Source organism: Pectinophora gossypiella, chromosome 12 (assembly GCF_024362695.1).
Source record: "Pectinophora gossypiella chromosome 12, ilPecGoss1.1, whole genome shotgun sequence".
NCBI lineage: Eukaryota > Metazoa > Arthropoda > Insecta > Lepidoptera > Gelechiidae > Pectinophora > Pectinophora gossypiella.
The window spans coordinates 3,671,298-3,697,026 of record NC_065415.1 but is presented as its reverse complement, the minus strand read 5'-3'; the positions used below and the strand labels follow the sequence as shown (position 1 = coordinate 3,697,026).

At 37.3% G+C, this 25,729-nt stretch overlaps 2 protein-coding genes across 5 annotated transcripts in view; both read left to right on the top strand.

The window, feature by feature from the left end:
- LOC126371473 (serine proteinase stubble) overlaps nt 1-25,729 on the top strand; it is a 189,809-nt gene that overhangs the window by 4,137 nt on the left and 159,943 nt on the right. For all 3 annotated transcript variants that reach the window (XM_050016785.1, XM_050016784.1, XM_050016783.1), the window contains exon 2: nt 22,149-22,234. In XM_050016785.1, the coding sequence (XP_049872742.1) occupies nt 22,213-22,234 (22 nt within the window). In that variant the 5' untranslated portion in view covers nt 22,149-22,212. The remainder of the gene's footprint in view (nt 1-22,148; nt 22,235-25,729) is intronic.
- Nucleotides 1-25,729, top strand: part of LOC126371530 (probable oligoribonuclease) — a 185,646-nt gene that overhangs the window by 141,024 nt on the left and 18,893 nt on the right. The window lies entirely within an intron of this gene.

Here is a 25,729-nt window from a genome sequence, read left to right as displayed (position 1 = left end):
TTCTAGTTAAAAATACATATAGGCATGAAGAGGGATTAGTCTTTTACGAGTAGCTGAGTGTATTTAATTGCTTAGGTCATAAAGTTTATAGTCACCTGAATTTTAATATCTTCATTAGCTGTTTTCCGGATTGGTTGATAAATGTTCCTCATTATAAATAAACAGCCACGAGTAAAAGTCGATATTCGCGAAGTATGTCTTAAGTGTTGCCAACATGAAAATTTAAATATCCGCGGAACCTGTTGATGACTTAATTAGAGTTCATTAAAAGATAAAATATTTACCGTTATATAAATTATAAATTTTTTTGATTGATGAATGTGGAAGCTAGAGAAGTGTGTCAGGATCGAAGCAAATGGAATTTCATAGTCTGCTTACCCCGGTGGGAAATAGGCGTGATTTTATCTATGTGTGCATGTATGTACAAAATCCCGAGTAAAATTAAAATGTTACTCGGGATTTTGTATTTTTTTTTCAAATCTATATTAGTTAATGAAAAATATACAGTCTCATAGAAAAATAAAAAAAACCTTGAAACAAAAAGGCTTAAAAATGCTTTATTCGAATATTTACGAAGAAAAAAAATATGAATATTTCATTCAAAATACTTATTACAATTAATTAATTGTATGTATCGTTATTATAATTGTGACTTGAACTGTACAAACAAATGACAGACAGACGCAAGGAGACTCGCTCGGGAGTCTACGTTCGGGGACGACAGGGTAATTATAATTAGGGTAGGGGTAGGGTAATTATAACATAAACAGCCTATATACCTCTGGTTGTTGAGCTCTCTTTTCATTCATCGGAGGGAGATTTAATGAATGGAGCTCCCCTGGTAGTTGCGGCTTCCGAATACATCCCGCGTAGGGACGTTACTGAAAAGTATCGGTGTCCGTAATATACGATCCTGACGACCCGATTAATCTAGCCATAGAGACAGCCAATCAGCTCGCGACACCAAACACTTCAGGAACCCGATACCGGCCCCGCCGGCGTGGTCGACGACTTCCCTCAATCAGCGTTTATGGCTATCGATCCACTAGGGTTGATTAATTCTTTCAAATATTTTTCCTCTCAGACGATGCCCTGAGCCGAGGTTCGCTCCTAACTGGGCACCCTCAGGCCTGTTGTCTTAAACGTTGTACTGGGTGAGAGCCTTCAGCACTCCCCATTTGTCCGGCCAAGTAGTTAATGCCATCTGCGGCAAATTTAAATAAGTCACGTCAAAAAAAAATTAATGGAGAGTGGGGTGGAGGGGGGGTGGTGTTGAATGCTTAATAAGTAACTAAAAAAAATATTTTCATGAGTGTCTACTAGAGAAGTAGCTATATGAAAATGTGCAAATCTTTAACATATTTATTAATACATAATAGTTGACAATAAGTAACTAATAATTTGCCGCATCACTATCCCATTTACGGTAGAAAATTTGCATTTGCAGTCACTTTCCTACTCTTTGATTACCACCCGCTTAAAGTAATAAGTAGCCAGTGTGCAATTAGAATTTAATTAGAAATACTTTAGTTTTACCGTTTCCGTAAGCCAGACTCCGGATGGTCCGTTTTCTCCGTGCTTAATGCTGTACCGTCGGTGAAAAGTAATACAACTCGAGTTGTATCACTTTTGAGTTATTAGCACATAGTTCATGTTCAAAAAATTTTCTTTCTTTCTGTCTAATTCTCGTAACTGTAGCTATTATAAATACGGAGATAATTTTTGTGTTTAGTTATATAAGTACTGTTTGTGAAGGATTCATGCTGTTATAATACGTGTAACATAATTCATCTTAACTTGCATTAAAGTGAAATGAAGATTTTCATTAAATATTTTGGTGTAAGTAAATGCAACTCAACATATATTAAAATACACGCAATCCTTGAATTCTCACGGTCCGTGTTTAATGATATAATTTTAGTTGTAACATCAAACACCAAATTATTTTTTTCGTGAAAAGTAATATAAATTAATATATATCAAAATATTTCAGAAAATACGATCTTGGATATCAATAACGTGTCGTGTATAATGATACATACAAGTTCGATTCCATGCGCCACCAGTGTGTATCCTAGGGTGACCTCCGCATAAACCTGTCTATGGGAAGACATTTTGTATAGAGCCACAGCAAACCATATCTGATCCGCATTGCGGAATAACATAACATAACATAACATAACATAACATAACATAACATAACATAACATAACATAACATAACATAACATAACATAACATAACATAACATAACATAACATAACATAACATAACATAACATAACATAACATAACATAACATAACATAACATAACATAACATAACATAACATAACATAACATAACATAACATAACATAACATAACATAACATAACATAACATAACATAACATAACATAACATAACATAACATAACATAACATAACATAACATAACATAACATAACATAACATAACATAACAAATACTTTATTGCACAAACAGGAAAAAACAAAAGAGAAATAGAATTAGTACAATAGGCGGCCTTATTGCTAAGTAGCAATCTCTTACAGGCAACCTTTAAGTATAGGAGATATTGAATATTATGTAATATAGCGGGATAGTGCAGCATGGGAATACTTGTACACATAAAAATAAATACACTTTCGACTACATAAACTACATAATAATAATACACATAATTATAATTGTTATAATAAAAATAAAATAATAATAATATTTTTGTTTTGTTTTGTATGATATTTTTGTAATCGAATACAAATTTAATAATGTTTTTGCGTAATAAGTAATTGGTATTCACAAGAAGTTCCGATTCAATCAACACGAATTGCTTCGAGTCTCTTTGAGCGTCGCGAATCGTTCCGTTTTCGCGGAACTACTCGTATTTATTACATTTTATACACTACAAACTTATTCTAACTAATACAAATACTGCCGTTTCTAATTCATCAATGGGTACGTTGACTTCTGACGTCACTTTTGTAACTTCTAGTACTTATAAGAGTAAGGGTGCTAGTAAGATTAAGGGAAAAGAGGCAAATATTGAGAGTTATTGAGGACAGAAGAGGCAAGATGATTGGACACTTAATAAAACATGACGAATTTATTAAAACCATCATAGAAGGGAAGGTACAAGGAAAGAGAGGAAGGGGAAGACCACGAAGAGCTTACAAGGAACGGATTATAGAGAAGGCGAACGTCGTGTCTTATAAGAAGGTGAAGGAATTGGTCTTTGATAGACAAGAATGGAGACTGCAACACCGACAAGAGCGTGGCTCTTAAATTAGTGGTAATGAGTTTATATGGCTAAAAAAAAGAAAGATTTACGTAACCGTATGACCACAACTTACTTGGCAGAGAAGTAATGATGTGACCTTACTTAGTACTCGATTGTGGAGACGAGGTGAGTGGGTACCCATATAAATTCACGCTCGTGATTCACAAAAAGACTAGATAAGCATGATAAATGAGTAATACCGAATGATAGGTGATCAGTCCATCTCTAAATCTTCTTGTTTCCGAGTCGATGGCGATCGATATAAAATTTTTGCTGACCAATAATTGGCCACGCTTACGGCACTGTCAGTGGCTTCGTGTATCTCTAAATAATTTTAGGAGTTGAATAATTTATACTAGTGTATCATTATTCGAAAATATATACATAACATAATACATACATAACATAGCCTATACAAGTCCTTCAGCTGGTAAAAGCCAACCCTGAATCAACAAAAAAAAATGATAATTACTATTTTTCACAGAAACTTAAAAGCCTAACCTAAAGTAGGGCAAGTCCGGGATAAATGGCCTCAATGGAGAGATGGCTAATCGAAAAAATCATAGAACCGTCGATCAGATATTCCTGGAAACTGTTTTATTCGCTTCGGGTCGTGTGTGAACTTTTATTTTTTTTATGCGTTCTCGTTACAAATTGTTAATTTAATTTAAATAAAATACATATTTTTGCAGTAACGCGTAAAGTTTTCTTCAATAGGGTGTAAGAAAATCAATGGCAAGCTATTCCTGACTTACCCTAAATATTTCTTGAAATCATCAGCTTAATTTACACTATAAAAACTACATACACGATTCAATTAACTCAAGCTGGAACTCCGCGAAACATGAATTATGAAACAAGATATCGTGACAGTCATTCAAAGTACAATATTACTGCTACTCAATATATAACCATACACTCATACATACATACATTCTTATCCGCGATCAAAGATGAGCTAAAATTACACTCAGACAAATTTTCTTTACGCTTTCTCTCTTACTCGAGTCATAACTTACGTAACTTAAAAAGTAACTTACTTAATTTAAAAGGGTAAAAGTGAACATTTTGATGAATGAAGCGAATGACTTATCACTTTTGTGTGATGGTGAATTATAATGAAAGTGCATTTATGCAAAAGTTGTTGAGTATTTGACAATTATTGTGATTCGCGAACTTGTTTCTTGTTGTGTAGATTGAAAAGGCTAGTTTCCAACTAGTCAAATCAGTTACTTTTTACTAAACGTCAAAACATGAAATTACTAAGCAATTGTATTAAAAAGCACACTGTGACGTCATAGAAAACGTAATAAAATATCGAACTTATTACTCATTTTTCTTGATTTCAAATTCAGAAACAAGTTAAATAGAAAAAAGGAAATGTTTTTCGTTAGTTTTAGATCTGTCTTTATTTAGTAATCAGAATTTCATATTTTATCTTGAACCTACGAGTAGTTACACTAGTATTTTGTATTTACCAATGACAATAAGAATGATTAAAAAAAAGAATAAGAAAGTATTTTCAATGGTTATTTTTTCAGTTTTTCAAGCTTTTTCGATAGACAATTTATAACTACGTAAAACTTCAAAAGATCAATTCAAATATCAGATTATCATCGAACAATACTCATAGATCCAAGACGTCCATTTCACGTTAACAGTTCACATGACTCGGTACCATTTGATTGTATTTCAATTACACAGGTCAACGACACGAGAGACAAAAAAGTGAGGTCACAGAAACAATTAATTATTTTTTACTTCGAACTTTTTTTGTAGATCAGCTGATATGGCGAAAAGGTTTCTTTCTGATTTTGATTTTTGTGTGTGTCAAGATCGGAGCAAATGGAATTCCATAGCCTCTGCTTACTCAGCGGGAAGTAGGCGTGAGTTTATATTATGTATGTTTATATCTGATGTTCATCACTTATTTTCTTGATTTACTTTTCTCTACATAGTTGACTCGATCATTATAGACGGCGATACGGCTCTCCACCTATCACGTTGGTGTAACAGAAAGCTTGGTGAAGCGTACTTAGTTCATCTTTCGATTGGGTTATAGTCGTGAGCTTGTGTTAGTTATGTACTTCTGTTTAATTGTCACTGTGTTTGCAATCTGCCGTGAAATATACTTTAACTGATCTAAATGCGGCCTTTATTATATTTCTAACACAATCGGTTTTATAAAGTGGTGTGAAATGTACATAAATAATTACTAATTGTTCGCGAAATTTAAAAAAACGCCTAATGCCGTTATTTTTCAACTAGGTGAGAAATTACTTACAAAAATTTGACTACCCCGTTAGAAATATGTGAAGATTAAAAAAAAATGTCCCTGTTTTAAACTCACTTTTAGAGATCCGTGGTCCGAATAAACAGCCAAATTAAAATCCTTGACCGACTCACCCTTGACCCGCAGAACTGAATTTGCTTAATTAGTGGTTTTATAATTAAGGTTTTAAATTATACATTTCACTTAACTAACGACGTGATTATTTTATTTATTTTATTTTATTTTATTTGGGTAGCTTACAGCCTTATTATCCGGCGAATATCTAGAATTCAGTTTTTATATCTCATTAGTATAAGAATTTAGATTTTGGCATATATAAAATTCTTGACCACACTTTATTTCAACGTCTCTTTTATTCCTATCTGATGGCAAATCTAATCTTTTTAAAAAATCCACTTTATTGCAGTTAGATGTCTATATTAAAATGCGATGAAGTCAAAAATAGCAATAAAAATACGTATCAAATGTTATGCGACTTGGTCCGCGTTTAAATGTGTGTAAAAACGTTCATTGTTCGTGCTGTATGTACCTTTGTTTTTTATCTTCTACGGCCCTTCCCGGGAAAAAGGAATCTAGTATTTTGATGTAATTATTTATCTTCTCTCATGTGGCTTTTTGAACGGCCAAGTAGTGAATGGTTTGCGACGTTCGCTGCCGCAATATGACTATATGAAAGCGCTCTTAATATAGAATATGTAGCGGCACAAAAGTATTTCATTTGCAACAGGTATTAGCAACTTCTTTGTAAATTCATTTATCGATATACCTTCTATTAGTAATCAAATAAAATTAATTTATTATTGTTAGTAATCTCACCCAACCCATAGGTTATGAGTTGGATTACCAACCTCATTAACCCTCAGGGTTATTATTGAGCCACCAAAGCAAAAAAAATAATAATAATCTTTTAAAATAACTTCTACAAGCAACACACGTCAATTCTACAATCATTTACACTTTATCATCATGTATATATACTTATAATTATACAAGGATTAACCCAAATTAACTGTTTTTATGCAAATTCCCAAATTTACATAATATAGTATCTATGAACTATAAAAACTGCGCTACAATTTTACGCTTAGCATCAGTTCGGCGAGTTTCTAATTTATTAATAGTTTTATCTAAATGGCTATTAATTATCTTTAATTAATGATCCAATTTCCTGATACGGTCAGCGGTACGAGACTAATAGTGTTTTAGCCTGTGGATCCTCGATGGGAAATTACTGTTTTTGGGGTTCCGTAGGCAGGGAATACAAATGAAGTATGTGCTGTACGTAATTGGAAAACGTTGCCAGCTGTGCTAAATAAAAAATGCCAGTCTGATGTTCATATTAAACGGGACCTGCTAGGGTTAGGGTGTTTGTATTTGAATTTAAAACAAAATTTGCTTTCTGTTTATGACCAAGACAAACATAAATATTTTAGCTATAGCAATACTAGAATAGTTTTGATAGTCTATGGCTAACTTAGTTAAGAAAACTCAGTATAACAAAATGGTGTAATTTGTTGTGCCTTAAAATGAATATCGTGATTCTATAAATCCGCCTTTTTTCTGTGTTGCCTTCATCGAGCTACTCGAAGGACTTAAAATTATATAATTATGTAGGGCACACTTTCTACATGGATTGAACAAAAGTGTCTTGTTTATAGAATTCTTCTACCTTATGGATTGTGAGGTGACTTACCAACCTCAGCAACTCTGGTGTCAGGTTTATTATTGAGCCGGCAAAAGCTCATGGTTCATGTAACGACTACGTACTTACAGCTATGAGCTATTAAGTTTAAGGTTTGATTTATAAGTTGTTCAGTTACTTACACTAGTAAGTAATCGAAGCTAAGACGGAAGTGTTTGAACACCAGCTAGATTGGCTGTAATCTCTACTTAGGAACTTGTCTGTGGATTACCTTATTCCGATTCTAATGTCAAGGGGATTCAAACCATGTCATAATAAAGTTCATCATAATCCAATTGCGAACTTACGTGCCTACCAATGGCTTCAAATTGTCTTTTAGTGATTTGTGGCTCTACCTATCGTGGAATATTTAAATGAAAATTACGCGTAAAGGTACAGTTAGGTTCAGTTATTTTCAATAAGTAAATACGCACAATTAAATGGTTGTAGTATATAAATTAATCTGTATTTTTATATTTTGACTCGTTTAATTTAAATAATTTTACATACGGAACCGCCCACACAATTAATTTTACTACCTCTTCGCCAGTTCTAAACCGAATCATTTCCTTCCCTCTCAGTTCACAGTTAAGTAAAAGATAGAATTAAGTAAACGGTTTGTCTCGTCAGCTTACCGCAGCTCAGTGGCGTACCCAGGGGTGTCACTCAGCCAGGGGTGGCAGCTGTGAAAAAATAAAACTTCCACAAAACCATGCATTGGTTTTTAATAATAACTCACTTAGGATTGAGACCTTTTTAATCATGTCATCTTTTCATATAATCTGTGAACCATACAGACAATACGTAATGTTGTGAGTGTTATACTAACCAGGGATTATCCAAGTTGGAAATGATTTCGAAAAGCAACAGTGAAGCAACAGTGACAGTGTTAAAGTTAACATAAGGTGACATGTCATCATCATCTCCCAAGCATTATCCCGTTTTTACAGGGTCCGCTTACCTAACCTGATGATTTGACAGGTTCAGTTTTTTACAGAAGCGATTGCCTGTCTGACGTTCAAACCTGCGAAGGGAAAACCATCCCAATACAGGTTAGGGGGGTTAAAAACGCCACATTGAAGCAATTCACCTAAAAAAGCAACATTGCAATTTGACATTTGCGTATATAAAAGTAAGTGCGCAATGCAAACAAATGTCAAATTGCAATATTGCTGTTGCAGATGAATTGCTTCGATGTGGCCTTTTTAACCCCCTAAGTCACATACCTCCGATAAAGCAAATGCAAATGCATAAGGTGACATGTTTATCCTATACATTTTTATCACTGTCACTGTCGTTTTACATAATCGTTTACATCTTGACTAAGGCCCCTGATTCTTCGTCATTTTCAGTTTGTCTACAGGCGATGTATCGACTTCAATTGTTTTAGTATTATTAAAAGGTCAACGATCCGCGGTCTGTGTCCCTGCAAATGTTCAATCAGAAGAAACACGAATGCTTGGTCAAGGTTGTTTTCCGGTATTTTGATTTTCTCGAATTTTATTAATATTCATTCTTATGGTGACACCACGGTGACCTCACCGGGTGCCAGCTACTAGATACGCCACTGTCGCATCTTAGGTATAGCTTTAACTTAGATAGCTGTTAACTAATGAGTTGTGAGTCGACGCGGCACAAATTGTGCAGTTTATCGGCCCTGTTTATGTTATATTAGCATCCTGTTTGGTAGGTACGAGCTGTTGCAGCGTGTAGATACATACATACATGAACACTCGTCAGTAAGGATGAAAGCTAATAAGGATTCTTCCCAATCTTACGCGTAGTGTCAGTTTTGGATGCCATCCAGCGAAATTACGCGTCAAATTCTTCTGATGAGACCACAAGATTTTTTCAAATTAACAAAAAATGACCTTATCTGTTTGGTAATAGTGAGTATAAATCCATATCAGTGGCCTTTGGAGAACCAATAATAACTCTGACACCAGAGTTGCTGATCTTGGCCATCCACCACATACAACTTTATAAAACTGAAAATTCTAAAGGTGCGTACGATGGGGAAGAATTTTGGTTTGCTTTGGTTTTGTTATGGTTCCCTAATGGGGTAAGGCCACAAGATGAGAAGTTAACAGTAACTATTGATATCTCTAAGAAATCCATGAATGGAGAACGACCTTTGGGCCTTTGGGTCTTATTCCACGGTTTATCAACTTTAGCAATAATTGTTTCTATCGTATGATATATTATCACGTTACCCATTCTTTTAGGATAATTTTATTGACTATGGAATTCCATTTACTTCGATCCTAACACACTTCTCTTGCTTCCTCCACATTCATCAATCGTTTTATGTGTATAAAACGCCGGTTGTAAATTTTGGTCTTGCAAATAATATAATATATTTTACTACTGAGATAAAGCCGCCTTTATTAAGTTACCAGTCATTTAACTCTGTCGCAGTAGGTGGCAGTACTGTACTCGTTTCTACTTCTCACGCTATTTTGTAATACTAAATACTATTACTGTGAGGTCTCGCGTGGTAAGTTCTGTGAGTGATTTATGCATTTCACTCTTATCTCGGTAATAGAAATGTTGTAGGGATTATTATGTTGAGGGAATAGAATCCCCGTCGAGAAAGGGCATTGGCTTAACTGGCTACTGTAGTTACTTACATGTTTATTATTTTCACCATCTGTATATCGTTGCCTTATAACGATATAAGTACCTTCTTTTTGTAAAAAAAAATATTCTATTGTGATTTCCTTCAATTAGTTTTATCCCGAGTCGAAATTGAAACCACACATTTTTACCTAGATCGAATAGTTTGTCTAATGCAAGGTTTTATTAGAAAAAAAAAAAACCACACCTGACTGTGGCACATCAGGCTTCATCATCTCCTTAGCGTCATTCCGTTTTTCACAGGGTCCGCTTACCTAACCTGAAGATTTGACAGGTCCGGTTTTTTACAGAAGCGACTGTCTGTCTAGCCTTCCAACCCGCGAAGGGTAAACAAGCCCAATATAGGTTAGGTCACATACATCCGAAATGCATTTCAGACAACCAAAGGCTTGTTGTCTTAAATTTTGTACCGGGTGTGATCCCTCTGCGCTCCAAAAAAGGTCACTTTAGTACCATGTTACATTCATTTTTTGACGAATTGAATTGTAAGTTCCGCTAAATGTAAAATATACTAATGTGACAGGGTTCTAAAGTGGAAACATGTTATTGCTCACGACTCTAGACATTTATTAAGAAAATTGCATTTCGAAACATCGACACTTACACAGTCTGGCGAAAGGCCTGTCAAAGATACAAGCCTGCATTTATGCCCCGTCTTGTAAAGTTATAAATTATGAACATAAGTGGCTAATTAGTTTACATTTGTGACAGAATTAGGTTACTTTGATTTACGCATTGCTCTAAGATTGCTATGGTATAGCTTAAGGTACCTACTTTTGCTTCTTTAAGGCTAATTTACATTAACTTAGTGTATAGGAGAGTATTTTAGTGCAACTTGAATGGCAAGTGCTTTAGTGCGCTGCGAGTGAATGTTTACGTTTCTTCCAGTAGAGTATCATTTCGATGCCACAACTCTATTTTGATTTTAACTTGAAAGTCAAGTAGCTGTACTTAAGCAAGTAGCGTTTACATATTTCAACTAAAGTACTATACAGGATGTTAAGTGACATCGTAACGAAAACTTTGAGGGATGATTGAGACCGTGATTCTGAGTTGATATCATGTGGAATGTTCCATCGCAAAATTCATGATTTTGTTTTAGTTTTTTAAATTATTTTCAATTCTATACTTTTGTGATAGAAAATTCTACTTGATATTAACTCAGAATTATGGTCTAAATCATCCCCCTCAACAATCGTGACGATATCACTAAAACCCTGTATATATATTTTTTCTTTGCTCCGTAGTCCAGCAGAGGAGATAATTACAAAAAACATGCTTAATAATTACATTAATTCGCTTACAAAGTGTTCAAACCAAAATTTACAGGGTAAATGCACCAGTCACCGACAGTTACGCGAATACCGCACAAGGTAAATGTATCATTGTTTGGCTACCCTATATGACTTATATAAATGTGCAGTTAATGAACGTAACCGATGCGAAAACCAATAACCAAAACGAGAGCGTGCTGTATAACTGCTTATTTATTGAATATTGTATCCGTATCACGCCTGTATCCCCAAAGGGGTAGGCGGAGGTATAAAATATATACACCTACTCCTGGCCAGATATGTTTATGTCCCATGTAATAAAGTAGGACAGAAGAGGCAAGATGATTGGACACCTAATAAGACACGACGAATTCATTAAAAACATCATAGAAGGAAAGCTAGAAGGAAAGAGAGGAAGGGGAAGACCAAGAAGAGCTTACATGGAACAGATTAAAGAAAAGGTTAACGTCGTGTCTTATAGGGAAGTCAAGGAATTGGCCTTTGATAGACTGGAATGGAAAATGCTACACCGACAAGAGCGTGGCTCTTAAATTGATGATGATGATGATGTAATAAAGGTGAGCGTATTGCCAATAACTGGGCACAAATCTTGGTTTTCAAACTAATAAAGCCGAATTCAGTGGTACGTTAAGCCGTTGGTCCCCTTTGTACGATGACACTGATAATAAATAAATAAATAAATAAATAAATAGACACTAACACCTTGTATAATATTTTTTTACACTTATATAACTAACGGAAATCTGTATTCTGTCCTTATTAAGATGTGTTCCTGATTACGAAGTTTCAGTAAATTATACAGGATGTGTAATTTTAAACAACATATAACTCGGTCCAATTACAAAGCTTGAAAACAAAACAAAAGCAATGTCGCGCGGAGTTCGCGGTTTATCTTATTAAGGCTTAATTGTGCGACATATTGAAGTGACACATAATTATGAGAATGTAATTAACGGTTTTGCATGTTATATACATACAGCTAAGTTCCAATCCTTAGCACCAGTATGTCGGTATTCTACATACTGCACTTCGGGGAGTATGCCCGCGATCTACACGAGCTCATTCCACCATCCCCCTTTTATCTCCGGACTTCCAGACGTACTGCCGGGTTCCATCCCCATTTGGTGGATATCCCAACTATTAGCACAAAGCGCTTCGCATCGTCCTTCATTATTCGCACTGCTAGGGAGTAGAATTCTTTGCCGTCTTCTGTATTTCCGAATGCATATAACCCGGGTGCTTTCAAGGCCAGAGTGAACAGGCACCTTCTGGGCGAGCTCCATCTTAGGCCTCGTCAATGCCAAAGGAAAAAAAAACGTAAGCTTACTTATACAGGGTGTAACGGAACATGGGTATCAAGCCGAAAGGGGACAAAACTATACCTTATGTAGATCTTCTCTGCAAAATTTCAATTAAAAAAAAAAGACTTTTGATATTTTTTTCAAATTCAATTAAAAAAATATTTTAATATTCCCAGCATGTAAAAAACGCGGCACAGCACTATTGAGGTCACTGTTCTTAATCCACTCAAATATTGGCACTACACAAGTCTCCTAGCGCGCCCTGCTCGCCTGGTACTCGAACGGCCGCGATACGTACGAAATATACATCCCTAATGGGGTAGTCAGAGGTATATCCATCGCAAGATGAACTAAGTACATCTATAAATGGTCTCGTGTGTGTTATTGAAAAACTGGACTTTATATAAAATAATAACTGATTGTTGCAAGTCCCGTATCGGGGTCCGAACGGACGCTCCCTGTTTGAGAAAGAAGCCGGTATATTAACATATTTATACATTAATGGAGGTGTATTACTATAGTAATATAATATGATGTATACATCTGGGGATGTATATAGGCCCATATCGAAAACTCTATAAGTCGTCGTCCAACTCTCACACCCATTATTCCCATCAGGACAAGCTGAGCCACAAACTATAGAGAAGCAAATACATCGGATTACTGCGTTTATGTATGTGTACAACTTCAACATAAGCTTCCAATTCCTGTATAAATTATGCAACTATAATACTAAATACTAGTAATCACGGAGCAATAAATTAGAGGAGTTGGCATTATGAATGTGTTTCGATTATGAAAACTCCGGCCCATGACGTCACTAAAGACGACCGGGGCTTACGTCACTACCTTTCTTAATGCTTCGTATACTCCACAGAGTTCTTACTATAGAGAGATGCCGCGGGAGCATAGCCGGTTGGTCCGAAATATGCACAAAACAATCATATTATATAAAGCAACTATCGTATTATAAAACATTCCACATCATTCATTGCCAGATATATCGATGACAAACGGCAGATATATCAATGTAGCAGTCCAGCCAGAAATATCTAGTTTGCAAGCGACATGCGGTCCTCGTGTAATTAGGTCTTAGGGCACATATTTCTTGTTTCTATGATCTGTGAACAAATAACAAAAACATACAACTTATTCTATGTTTTTGTTTGTGTGTCAGGACCGAAGCAAATGATTTGAAATGAAGAAATTCCATAGTCTCTGCTAACCCTGGTGGGAAATAGGCGTGATTTTATGTATGTATGTATTCTGTGTTTTATTTTTTTGTCTAGTGTTTTCCACGTAGTTACTGCCATTATGCAATGCTGCTACGTTAAGTGAAGTCAAAAAATATGCCCACTCCAATTGCGTTAAGTTAGTCTCTCTTTCTTACATCCGTGTAAATAGTAGACTGCACACCGTTAATATCTTTAGTTACATTACTGTATTTGCACCGCACAGTGCATGCAGAGTACGTGGATCAATACGTTTTGAGACGTGATCTACCTCTGCTGATACCGTTGCGTCGGTGTATCAATAACGCATCAACGGTGTACACCGGATTCTTAACGGCCTCTGTGGTCCAGTGATTGAGCGTTGGACTCACGATCCGGAGGCCCCGGGTTCGAATCCCGGTGGGGACATATCACAAAAATAACTTTGTGTTCCTAGTTTGGTTCCCTAGTTTGGTTAGGACATTACAGGCTGATCACCTGATTGTCCGAAAGTAAGATGTTCCGTGCTTCGGAAGGCACGTTAAGCCGTTGGTCCCGGTTACTATTTACTGATGTAAGTAAGTCATCAGTACATGAGCCATGTCAGGGGCCTTTGGCGGCTCAATCATAACCCTGACATCAGGGTTGATGAGGCTGGTATTCCACCTCACAACCCACACGATAAGAAGAAGACTGCATTCTTGCACATATGCAGGCTATTTCTGCTACTTTGTTTAAGTTCAGACAACGCGGGACTTACATCACATGATGATAGAAAATAGATATCACGTGGTTTCCTGGATTTTTGCTCGCCCTCTATTACGTCGGGATTAAAAAAATCATCGCGTCCAAGCCGTGTCCGGCGACGGCGACTCCTAAATGTCTATCAATAAACATGCAGGAATCATCTGCGCGTGAGTGTATTATAGTGAACAAGTAGTTGCGCTGGTACAAGTCCACTCTCTCCTCAACCACCCGGTGCCGATGGACCGGACAGCCGGTACGATCAGCAGGAGGCAGAGGCCGTATGAGATTGGCCACACGCCACTAAAAGGATCCAGACGTGCGCCCTTTGAGGCATTTCCGATTTGCATTGCCCCTGGCCTGGCTGTGGAAGCCGGATGCGATAGCCTATCGGTTTTGCTCGCCTTCCATCACCGAAAGGGACTGATAACGGTGGATCATCCATAGACTGACTGCACCAGTGACATAGGCCACCAGTGGGCGGTGGGGTCGTCACTTCCCGAACATAGCTGGCGAAATGTGTATTTTACTACAAACCTCTGCCTACCCCTTCAGGAACACGGGACTTATGCTTATTTAAAAAAAAACATTTTTTTTTTATATATTAACACCATTTTATTAAACTAAATCGCGAACACACGTCTAAGGTTCCACACATTAAAAGTAAATGTTGCGAATGAATAAATCGTTTTTATAAAAATTGCGAACAATGTAAAAGGAACTTTCTGTTGTGAAATGTAAATATGAAAATAGCTTGTCATCGTATTCAGTAAACAGTGCACAAAATTGCAAGTGCTTCGTTCCACATTCAGTACCTACTTTTGACCATTTGAATGGACTGAAATTATTTATTCACACACTGTCCATTAAGTCTTCATACTATATTTCCTACACTAACTGTACAGCGATTGTTTTGTTGGAATGAAATATATTGTACACCAACGATCAACGAAAAAATCATAATGCAATGCGTTCAGCCGATTATCTTGAAGCGTATTTCCTATTTTGGTGGGCAGAGCCACAATTCACTAGGAGACGGCTTTCAACGAGTCCTAGGGCGAATATAACGAACCGTCAAGTGACGGGTTACCAGCCCATCAACCATATCTATAGATAGTTCATGAAAAGATACTTGGATTGGATGAACAGTTTTATATTTTTCTTTACTCTTCATCAAGTAGAAAACTTAGGGTATGCTTAGACGCGTCGCTTACATGAGAGTTGTAGAAGCGTTTGTTCTTCTGAGGGATTATATTTGAAAGAATTAATTGATCCTAGTGGGCCGATAGCGATAAGCGATAAACAAGTGAAGTCCTCAACCACGATGGCGGAGTCGGTATCGGGAACCTCAAGTACTTATTATCGCGAGCTGTATGGCCGCCTCTGCTGGATTGATTGGATCATCAGGAAACGGTTGAAGCGTATCTCTATGTATGCAAAGAAATGACAAAACGCCCCGCCTCTGTCTCTCGCGATGCCACCTCGATTTACCAGTGACCACTCTTCAATTTATTCCTAAAGAAAACCATGTTTTGACACTCCGCTTTTCCTCTCAGACGACGCCCTGAGCCGAGGTTGGCGCCCCACTGGGCACCCTCAGGCCTGTTTTCTGAAACGTTGCACCGGGTGAGAGCCTTCAGCGCTCCCTTGTCTGGCCAAGTAGTTAATGCCATCTGCGGCAAATGTACAATAAGTCATGTCAAAAAAAAAGACACTCCGCTTGTACGTCCGTGTTTCGACGAGCCACTAAGGTGACCACTAAACACGATCACTATTGGCTAAATCAGGACATTTGAATATAAGAAGAGATTCTGACCAGATAATGTTCGGCTAGAAATTCGATCTACTCGCTAAGCGCAACGGCAGTGTGTAGTTTGCAGAAACACATATAATTTGCACACCGCAAATCGTACTTATTACTATAAAGTGGGTCCACGTATTGTCTCGGGGCCGCCATTATTGCTTTTTTACTTTTACCACCACACAGGCAATAGCTGTGAATTCATCCGCAATCCGTCACTTTGCTGATTGTTTTTAACCGACTTCAAAAAAAGGAGGAGGTTCTCAATTCGTAGGGATCATATTTTATGTATGTTCCTCGATTACTCGAAGACGCCCGGATCGATTTGGAAAAATATTTTTTTATTCAAAAATGGTTCCCAGATGGATTCGAATCTGCGATCTCAAAGTGAGAAGCAAACGTTCTACTAACTGGGCTACCACGGCTCTCGGTTCGAATCTAGCACAGGCCTAAACAGATCATAAATGATTATCACGTGCTCAGCGGTGAAGGAACACATCGCGAGGAAAGCCACATTCCCGAGAAATGCATTTTCGGACGTAAGTATGTGACCTAACCTGTATAGGGCTGGTTTTCCCTTCGCGGGTTGGAAGGTCAGACAGGCAGTCGCTTCTGTAAAAAACCGGATCTGTCAAATCTTCAGGTTAGGTAAGCGGACCCTGTGAGAAACGGAATAATGAAGGGAGATGATGATGGTTCCCAGATGATGGGATTCCAGATATATTTTTTTGTTTTTTAGTTTCTACATGTTTTTCTAATGCGCTTTTTGTGTTTTGGTACGAAGCATACTGTGCAACTGATAAATAAAAAGATAATTTACCTCCATAGTTTCTCAACTACCTACACTTTACCAGATAATAAGAAATAATACTATATATAGAACGGCAACTCTCCGCTCCCCACCAGCGTCTGAGGTAGATTTACCTCACCCCCCCTCGAACATAGTTTAGACAAGAATCGTATGGCGTCAGACGTCACACACACAGATGCGCGTGTACAATAATGTCAATGTAGTGTATGTGTTAATCGAAGTTGTTTGTATGAAGCGTCTGAGGTGTGACTTTACACAAATAAATCGAAACTAGAACACCTTGGTCATTGCTCTGACTATTTACAGCCAAAATATTGTCATTTTCGCACGGAGCGTCGCATGCGCAAACATTAACGACTGTCACGTACAGTTATTGTTGTTGAGCACGCGCCACTGTTTAGTTGCTCTCGTCTAATGTACGCTGACCCCTGACTTGATTCATCCGATGACATTACACGCGGAATTCAACTGATGACGTCATAGTTTTTTAAATGTATCAATACATTAATTGTCCTTTATGTGTTCACGATAGTTATTATAAATACATTTATACATAAACCCACGCCTGTTTCCCACCGGGGTAAGCAGACTATGGAATTCCATTTGTTTCGATCCTGACACAATAGTGATAATAATTCCATCAAAAATATTTTAATTGCGAAAGTGTATGTGTGTGTATGTTTGTTTGTCCGTCTTTCACGGCAGAACGGAGCTACGAATTGAAGTGACGGAAAGTGACATAGGTTATTTTTTGTCTCTTTCTAACCCCCCACCACCCTAAAATGAGGGTGGGGGGGTGGAAGATTTTATGGAGAATTCCGCAATTTTCAAGCGAGAAGGCCAAAAATTGGTATACAGACTCTTAGTGACTAACAAACAAATCATGCATCATATTTTTTTTGGAATTCTACCAAAGAGAGGTGGAGAAGGAGACTGGACACGGCCCATACGAAATTAACCCAGGCTCAGGCAGAAATGACCAGTGTCCTTTACTCTGTGTGACGCTTCGGAGGCGTTTTTCTATTTATAATAAATTGCATGTTGTTTTGTGTTTGTTGTTATTTTGAAAATGAGATAGTAAACATAATATATTTTATGATTCTATTTGCCTTTTTATAGGCAGTTAACGGTATAACTTATTGCGATATGGTTTCCTCTACAGGGTTTTACGAGCGAAAGTAGGCTCGGGACCTCGGGTTGAAACCTTGTTTAAGACATTTCAGTCTGCTTAGCCCTTAAATAAATACCTAGTTAGTATCATCATACGGTTCTGGAGGTTCAGAAGAAAGTAAAATTATTGACCCTTTTTAGGGTTCTTTCGTTTTAAAAAGAAAAACGGAACCTTTATAAGATCACTTTGTTGTCTGTGCGTCTGTCCGTTTGTCCGTCTGTCAAGACCCTTTTTCTCGGGAACGCGTGTAGATATTAAGTTGACATATATTCTTGTTCTTATTCTTATTCATACATATCGAATACTTAATGTCCACGGTTCCTTGAAGCTGTAAAAAAATCAAGCTTCTAATCAAGGCAATCCAAAGATGCGGCCATTTTTAGCCTCATTTTCATACATTTCCTAGGGGAGTCAAAACCTATGAAGTACTTCCCTTAGACCTTAAATCCAAATTTTTAGTAAGAAAGAAAGTCTAGTACAAGTTAAGAAAAAAAAACCGAAATACGTAAGTTAAGTAATACTAATACGTAAGTTAAGGTATGTTGTTCCATCACAGACACATAGGTTTTGCAATTACAAACTTATTTGACTATGTTCATTCATCGTGGGTTAAGTTAGGTTAGTTACAAGAGAAACAAGTAAAAGAACATTGAATACCGTTAAATGCACGATTTATTCACGAAAGTATCAAGAGTTGAACCGTAAAAATAGTATACATTTTTAGGGATCCGTACCTATCGGAACGAAACGTAATTAGTTAAGCCTTTACCGTTGTCTTATGTGACTTCGTATTCTAAGTCAAATCAAATATACTTGTTGACACACACATACATACATTTTTGAAATAAATAAAAAAAAAACATTATAAACAATTATTCGCGAGAAAGATAATTGGCAGACTGATTGCTCTACAGTAATACTTCCAGGCGACCAGAGACAAGAAGTATTTATTGACAGTACTTTCTTCTACCTATAAAGACCTGTTTCTTTTTACATTTTCTCAGAATATGTGTGACTATAGTGCAAGCCAAATAAATGACCAAAAATTAATTTTTCTCTTGTGTCGGTTGTGAGATGTCATGAAACTAATGATCCCTAAAGGAGTGAAAGAAAATACAATTTATTCACACTACTAAAACATTACTATATTTATTGACACAAATTATATCTTGTGGTGATACGGAACCCGCAGTGCGCGAATTCGAATTTACTTAGTTGTTTATTTTTCTTAACCTAACAGATCATGGATACGGTTCTTCACAAAATAGTCACTTTACAATAAATATAACGTTCAACACGGTTGAAAAAAGCCTTTGAATTCTATTGCAGAGGTTACTCGAACATGAACTATTATAACCATTTAAGTTATTGTTCGGTTTCATAATGGAATTGAATGCTTCCGAAGAACAGTGCTTGTTACCCGCTGTTATCTGTAGTTGTGACAATATGACATATTTCTCTTCTTTTTGCTGTCATCAGACCTTTATACGACGACGTTTAGACGTTCTCTCTGTCAGTACTATTCAGAGGCGGACGACAGGGGGCTAAAATGGCCACATCGAAGCAATTCATCTAAGAAGGCAATATTGCTATTTGACATTTGTTTGCATTGCGCACTTACTTTTATATGCGCAAATGTCAAATTGCAATATTGCTTACTTAGATGAATTGCCTCGATATGTTCTAATATGGCTTTGAAATAGACTACCCTGGGCGCCATCCCCCTTGCGTCAGACAGAGTACTGCGGAGCGGAAGGCAAGAGGGAAACTACCGCCTTATTTTTGCCTAAAAAAGTAGCATGCAGAATGCTACACCGTCAAGAGCGTGGCTCTTACTAATATTTGTTTGTTTTTTTTTTTGGATTGTGATACCACAGAGTAATGAGGATAAACTACAGGCTCAAACGTAGGCGGCAGCACTGTTAAGCGTCCCTAAATTATGACAGTTTTCCATACTGTCCAGCTAAAATTCATGATAAATTGCTATAAAATGTGGACCAATGTGGAGTGTATTTTTTACTGATTCTGAAATAAACTGTACAAATAGCAACTTAGATACCTTCACGAATCCACAATGCTTCTGCTCTGTAAAAAGAATTAAATAGCTAACCCAAAAAACCGTTAAACACACAACAATACCCGTTTTCTGAAAAAAATAATAATGCCGTAACAAAATTCAATTTAAGTTACCAACAGCACCCTGACCAAATGCGTATAATTTTTTTGCTGTCTAAAAGACACGCCTCACGGGCGTTCTTGCTCCGTTGCGTCGTCGGAACGTTATGATTTCAAATCAAAAAATATATTTCCATCGTGTGACAAAATCACGTCGTGTCGATGTGATGTGTATGTAATGTATATTGAAAGGTTTGTTAAAATGTCTGTGGGTTGATTATTTCACCGCTCGTAGACTGTAGTAAAGAAACGCTGATTGTTTTGCCACTTCGCATTATAATTCACTTTAAGTAGGTAATTACAAAGGTTACAACACGTTCGACAATAAGAGAAAGATCGATGAATATAAAATTTATTAAAAAAGTAAAGAATTAATATTTTTTTATAACCTTTTTTTTAAATGTATTTTTATGTTGTAATTGTCAACAAGGTTCGTCAACGCTCAGATATCGCAACGGACAACTCATCGTGTGGACTCACTCTTATAAGTCAAATGGGTATGACTTAGCGTTCTTCGTATTCTAAACGGTCTAAGCAGGCACATCCAATTTGCGTATACGCAATAGATAAATGCGGATACACGTGTTGCTAAACTGACTATTCTTTACAACGCCAATTTTTTGTCTGTCTTCGTCTGCTGTGGCACAAGCGAGTCCCGTTTGCAAAGGCGATAATTTCAGTTGGTCTACAAAAAAATAAGTATGTTACTAATACATATATAAATTCACACCCGTAATCCCTAATGGGGTGGGCAGAGCCACAAGCAATCAAAAACAACTTGTAGCCACTGTTGATACGATGTCCTAAGCTGGATATTATGAACCTTATGGGATCAGCCTATCGCCCATAATCGTACCTACAAATAAAAGCCAAAACCCTTTTTTAAATAATCGAAGAAGATCCTTACGAGACATTGTTTGAGGTTTACGTGGTTGTTATCATAATTAAAACACATAATACCGGGTTCATACCGCGTTAAAATCAGGGATATGAGACTGCCGGGAGGGTAAGAATCCGGTATTATGTGTTTTAATTATGATCCTTACGATTCCTATAAGTAAATAAACTTTCGTATTTTAAATATCTTCGAGGGCACACCAAAGTAATATAAACATCAAAGACAATAAAATAGAATAAAACGTTGCATCACCAAGAGTGGGCGCGTTTTTGCGCGTTACGCTCGAGTAGTGATAAGATTGGGTGAAATGTGATACGGGATTTGGATCAGTGGACGATACTATTTGGGTCAACGATTGGCATCCATTTCTTGAGGATTTTCCTTATTTTATGATCTTTTTCTCTTGTATGGGTTGAGAGGTGGATTACCAACCTCATCAATCCTGATGTCAGGGTTACGATTGAGCCGCCAAAGGCCTCTGACATGACTCATGTAACGATTACTTACTACGATAAATCAAACACTTTGTGTATATTTGGGGGGCGAATAAAAACGCAGAATATGTTCAGCTGCTCAGGGGCTTTAGCTAAGTTGCAAACGATTATGACAATCGATATGTTGCCTTGTAAATCCCAGTATTTTTCAAAGCTGGTGGATTAAAGGGAGACCTGTATCCAGTAGTGGGTCGTGTACAGTCATGAGCAATATTATGTACCCACTTTAGAACCCTGTCGCACTATCATATTTTGACATTTAATAAGACTTATGGTTTTATTTGTCAAATAAGTTAATGTGACATGGTTTCAATCATTTTATGTTTGGGATAAGAAGTGATAATGTGTGTTTGTTTGTCGCAGGGCGTGTGTGTAGTGCTGTGCGCCGCAGGAGCGGTGATGCGCCGCGCGCGCCGGCGATCGACACATGCATGCCGCCCGCGCACCCGGTTAGTACAATACATTTTTTTTTAAGTAAGAATGACATTTTGTATTATTAAAGGCGGCACAATAACGAAAAGAACTTACTTGAATACCATGACCTATTTGTCTAGGTACACATGTGGGAACAATGCAAAAGAGAGAGAATAGACTCCAAATAGATATAAATAAAATAAACTTATACAAAATAACATAAAAAATAAATAAATAAGGTTGTTGATCTGTTTACTCATACGGTGGTGGACGTTTTCAATTCTAAGTACAAGTTATAATAACTTCACTTAAACATTGAAATTACACCTATTTATCCATGACATTTTTGACATTATTTAGGAAATATTCCCGGGTATCATATAATAAGAATAATACTACGTATAGAAAGGCAACTCTTCGCCCCACACCAATTCGTACCGGACGCCAACCTGGATTTACCTCACCCCCTCTGGTTTTTACTAAGTCTTACATGGCTGTAAGCTGTTAAGGAGTAAATGAGACCGCGTGCGAACTGTCTGTCTCGCATCTTACGCGTCAGGCGACATACGGTAAATGAGAATGAGATTTTTGTATGAAGTGTCTGGTGTGTGCCTTAAGCATAGTACATTGTAACACGATGCGACTCTATTACCCCACGTTTGTCGCTAACAGAATATCAGATGCAATTCACACCGCATATGCACTCATGAAATATGCAATGCATGCATTAGATGCTGGAGACCATATCTACTGCAGTTTCAGTTGCAAATTGATACAAAGGGTGGTAGGTATAATAATATCATTGCATTTGGATAACAGATACCTATTTGCGAATATATTTGTGGTTATCTATTTTATAATGTGTAGAGGTGTAGGAACAGCCTCAGTGGTCTAGTGGTTAGAGCGTTAGGCTCACGATCTGAAGGTCCAGGTTCGATTACCGATGGAGACATTGTCGAAATCACTTTGTGAGACTGTCCTTTGTTTGTTAAGGACTTTGCAGGCTTAAATCACCAGATTGTCAGAAAAAGTAACATGATTTCGTGCTTCGGAGGGCACGTTAAGCCGTTGGTCCCGGCTATTAGCCGTAAAACACCTCCACCAACCCACAGTGGAGCAGCATGGGGGTATCATCAACCAACCGGAGGGGGTATGGAACATATTCCATACCCCCTCCGGTCGATTGAGGAGAAACCTGTGTCCAGCAGTGGGACGTATTTTGGGGCTTTTGAAACCGAAATCGCGACGCGTAGATAAACCACTGCATTTTTTAAAATCAAAACGCGTCTAATCTATATGTTAACGCTCGTATATATTTATATTTGTCTAAATTTTACAATATGACAGGTACTTACAATTAAATTAGATGGTTTGTACTGGAATCAGGAAGGGGTAAACCTAGGAGAACACTTATGACACAAATAAAAGAGAAGGTGTAGGTTGTGTCGTATCAGGAGGAAGGATATGGCGGGAAGAAGAGAGGAATGGTGATTACTCCACCGACAAGAGCGCAGCTCTTAAATAAAAAGAGAGATTCTGGAATCAGCACCAATATTGCTGCAAGAAGTCGTAGTGTGTAAAGGGTCTCCTGTACACTTGGCTAACTTTTCTTCAATGATAACTTACGAGTAATTCGTAGGTAAAGTAATGACATGTCATATGACATTTCCACATGAGCAATGCTCAGTCATCTAGATAATAAGCATACAACAAACCAATTTCCAAAGCAAACGGTGTTTGAGTTTTCTACACCGATGTGGTTCCGATGTGAATGTGGTTGTGTGTGTGTGTGGTGTGTGTGTGTGTGTGTGTGTGTGTGTGTGTGTGTGGTTCTGTGTGTGTGTGTGTGTGTGTGTGTGTGTGGTTCTGTGTGTGTGTGTGTGTGTGTGTGTGTGTGTGTGTCTTCTCTTCTATCGTGTGGGGTGTGAAGTGGATGACCAACTTCAGCAACCCTGGTGGCAGGGTTATTTGATGTCGTACTAATTGTGCGTTATTTTAGAATAGAATAGAAATAGTTTACTATAAAAGGGCGCCACACACAAAAAAAGACAACAACATCATACCAAATTTCCACTAAAACAATTACAAAAAAGCAAGACGGATGTTTCTTGAAATGATCATAAGGTGGTAGTGGACGTCCTGAGATAAAAGGGCCTCACTCAGCACAAGTCGCGGCGTGAACCACGACGCTTATATTATGTGGACCCTGTTGGGTGACGCACGAACATCGTGTTCCACATGTGTTAATGTTAATTTTTGCGATAGTCTTCTTATACCATGCATCAGGTGATGCGTCTGCTCGCTTGACCCCTGCTTTATGAAAATAAAAATAATAATATCAAACTGCCCCATTGACTATAACCTCAGCACGAACAATTTAAAGTCACAACCTATTCCAAATGTCTCCACATGGTCCAAATTGCTGGCAGGCAGTCGACTGACTGTAACCATGGCAACGAACGAGTTATGACCCGCAATATCCAACGCACACCAAAACTGGATCGTTCATGTAATTTTTTAAACGTTCAAAGTGTGGGTGGTGACACGTTTGGCTAGTTTTTGGGTCACACGCAGTTTATTCGGCATCTTTTTTGAGGTGTTAATGTACGATAAGGTGCAAAAGTCCAATCAGTTTCTTGCAAAGTAATATGTATATTAACTGGTTGCACTTAAGACTTTCTGGTTACATATCGTTTCTGTAATATACCAAAAACATCTACAAAACATATTTTTTTATAATTATGACAACGAATGGTTCATAAATTTTACCACTGTTTACCAATAATTCGCTGGCTTCAGTGACCGAACTTTTGCTCTTTGATGGTACAAGCATAAAAGTGTGATTCAGTATGGGTCTGGAATGAAAACCTATCATATTATTATATAGTATAATGTTCATCATTTTATCTTTAGAAAATTCGCCTACGGAAGTATTCTGGCTGTACATTCCAATGTGGCTTAAGTACGAATATAAGTTTACGTAACGTTTACGACGCCCGTGGTCCAGTGGTTGATTTAGGCTCATGATTCGAGGGTCCCGGATTCGAATTCTTTGTGATCCCTAGTTTGTTTAGGATACACAGGCTGATCACCAGATTGTCCTAAAGTAAGATGTATCCGCTACGGAAGGCATGTTAACACATGTAAGTACGTAGTCCTTACATGAGCTATGTCAGGGGCCTTTGGCAGCTCAATAACAACGCTGACAACAGAGTTGATGAGGTTGGTCATCCACCTCACAACCCACACGAGAGAAGAATCAAATCAAATCAAATCAAATATATTTTATTGCACTCAATATACAAAACAAATTAACACCGATGATGATAGATACAGTACAATCTGGCGGCCTTATTGCTAAGCAGCAATTTCTTCCAGGCAACCAGTGGATAGGAAACATTATTACAATTTGGTGCGGGACAGTGCAACATCTAGTATAAAATAATAAATACTATAAATAAAAAAACAAATAAAAGTAAAATAAATAAATAAAAATAAAATAGAAATATATAAATATGTATAATTACATA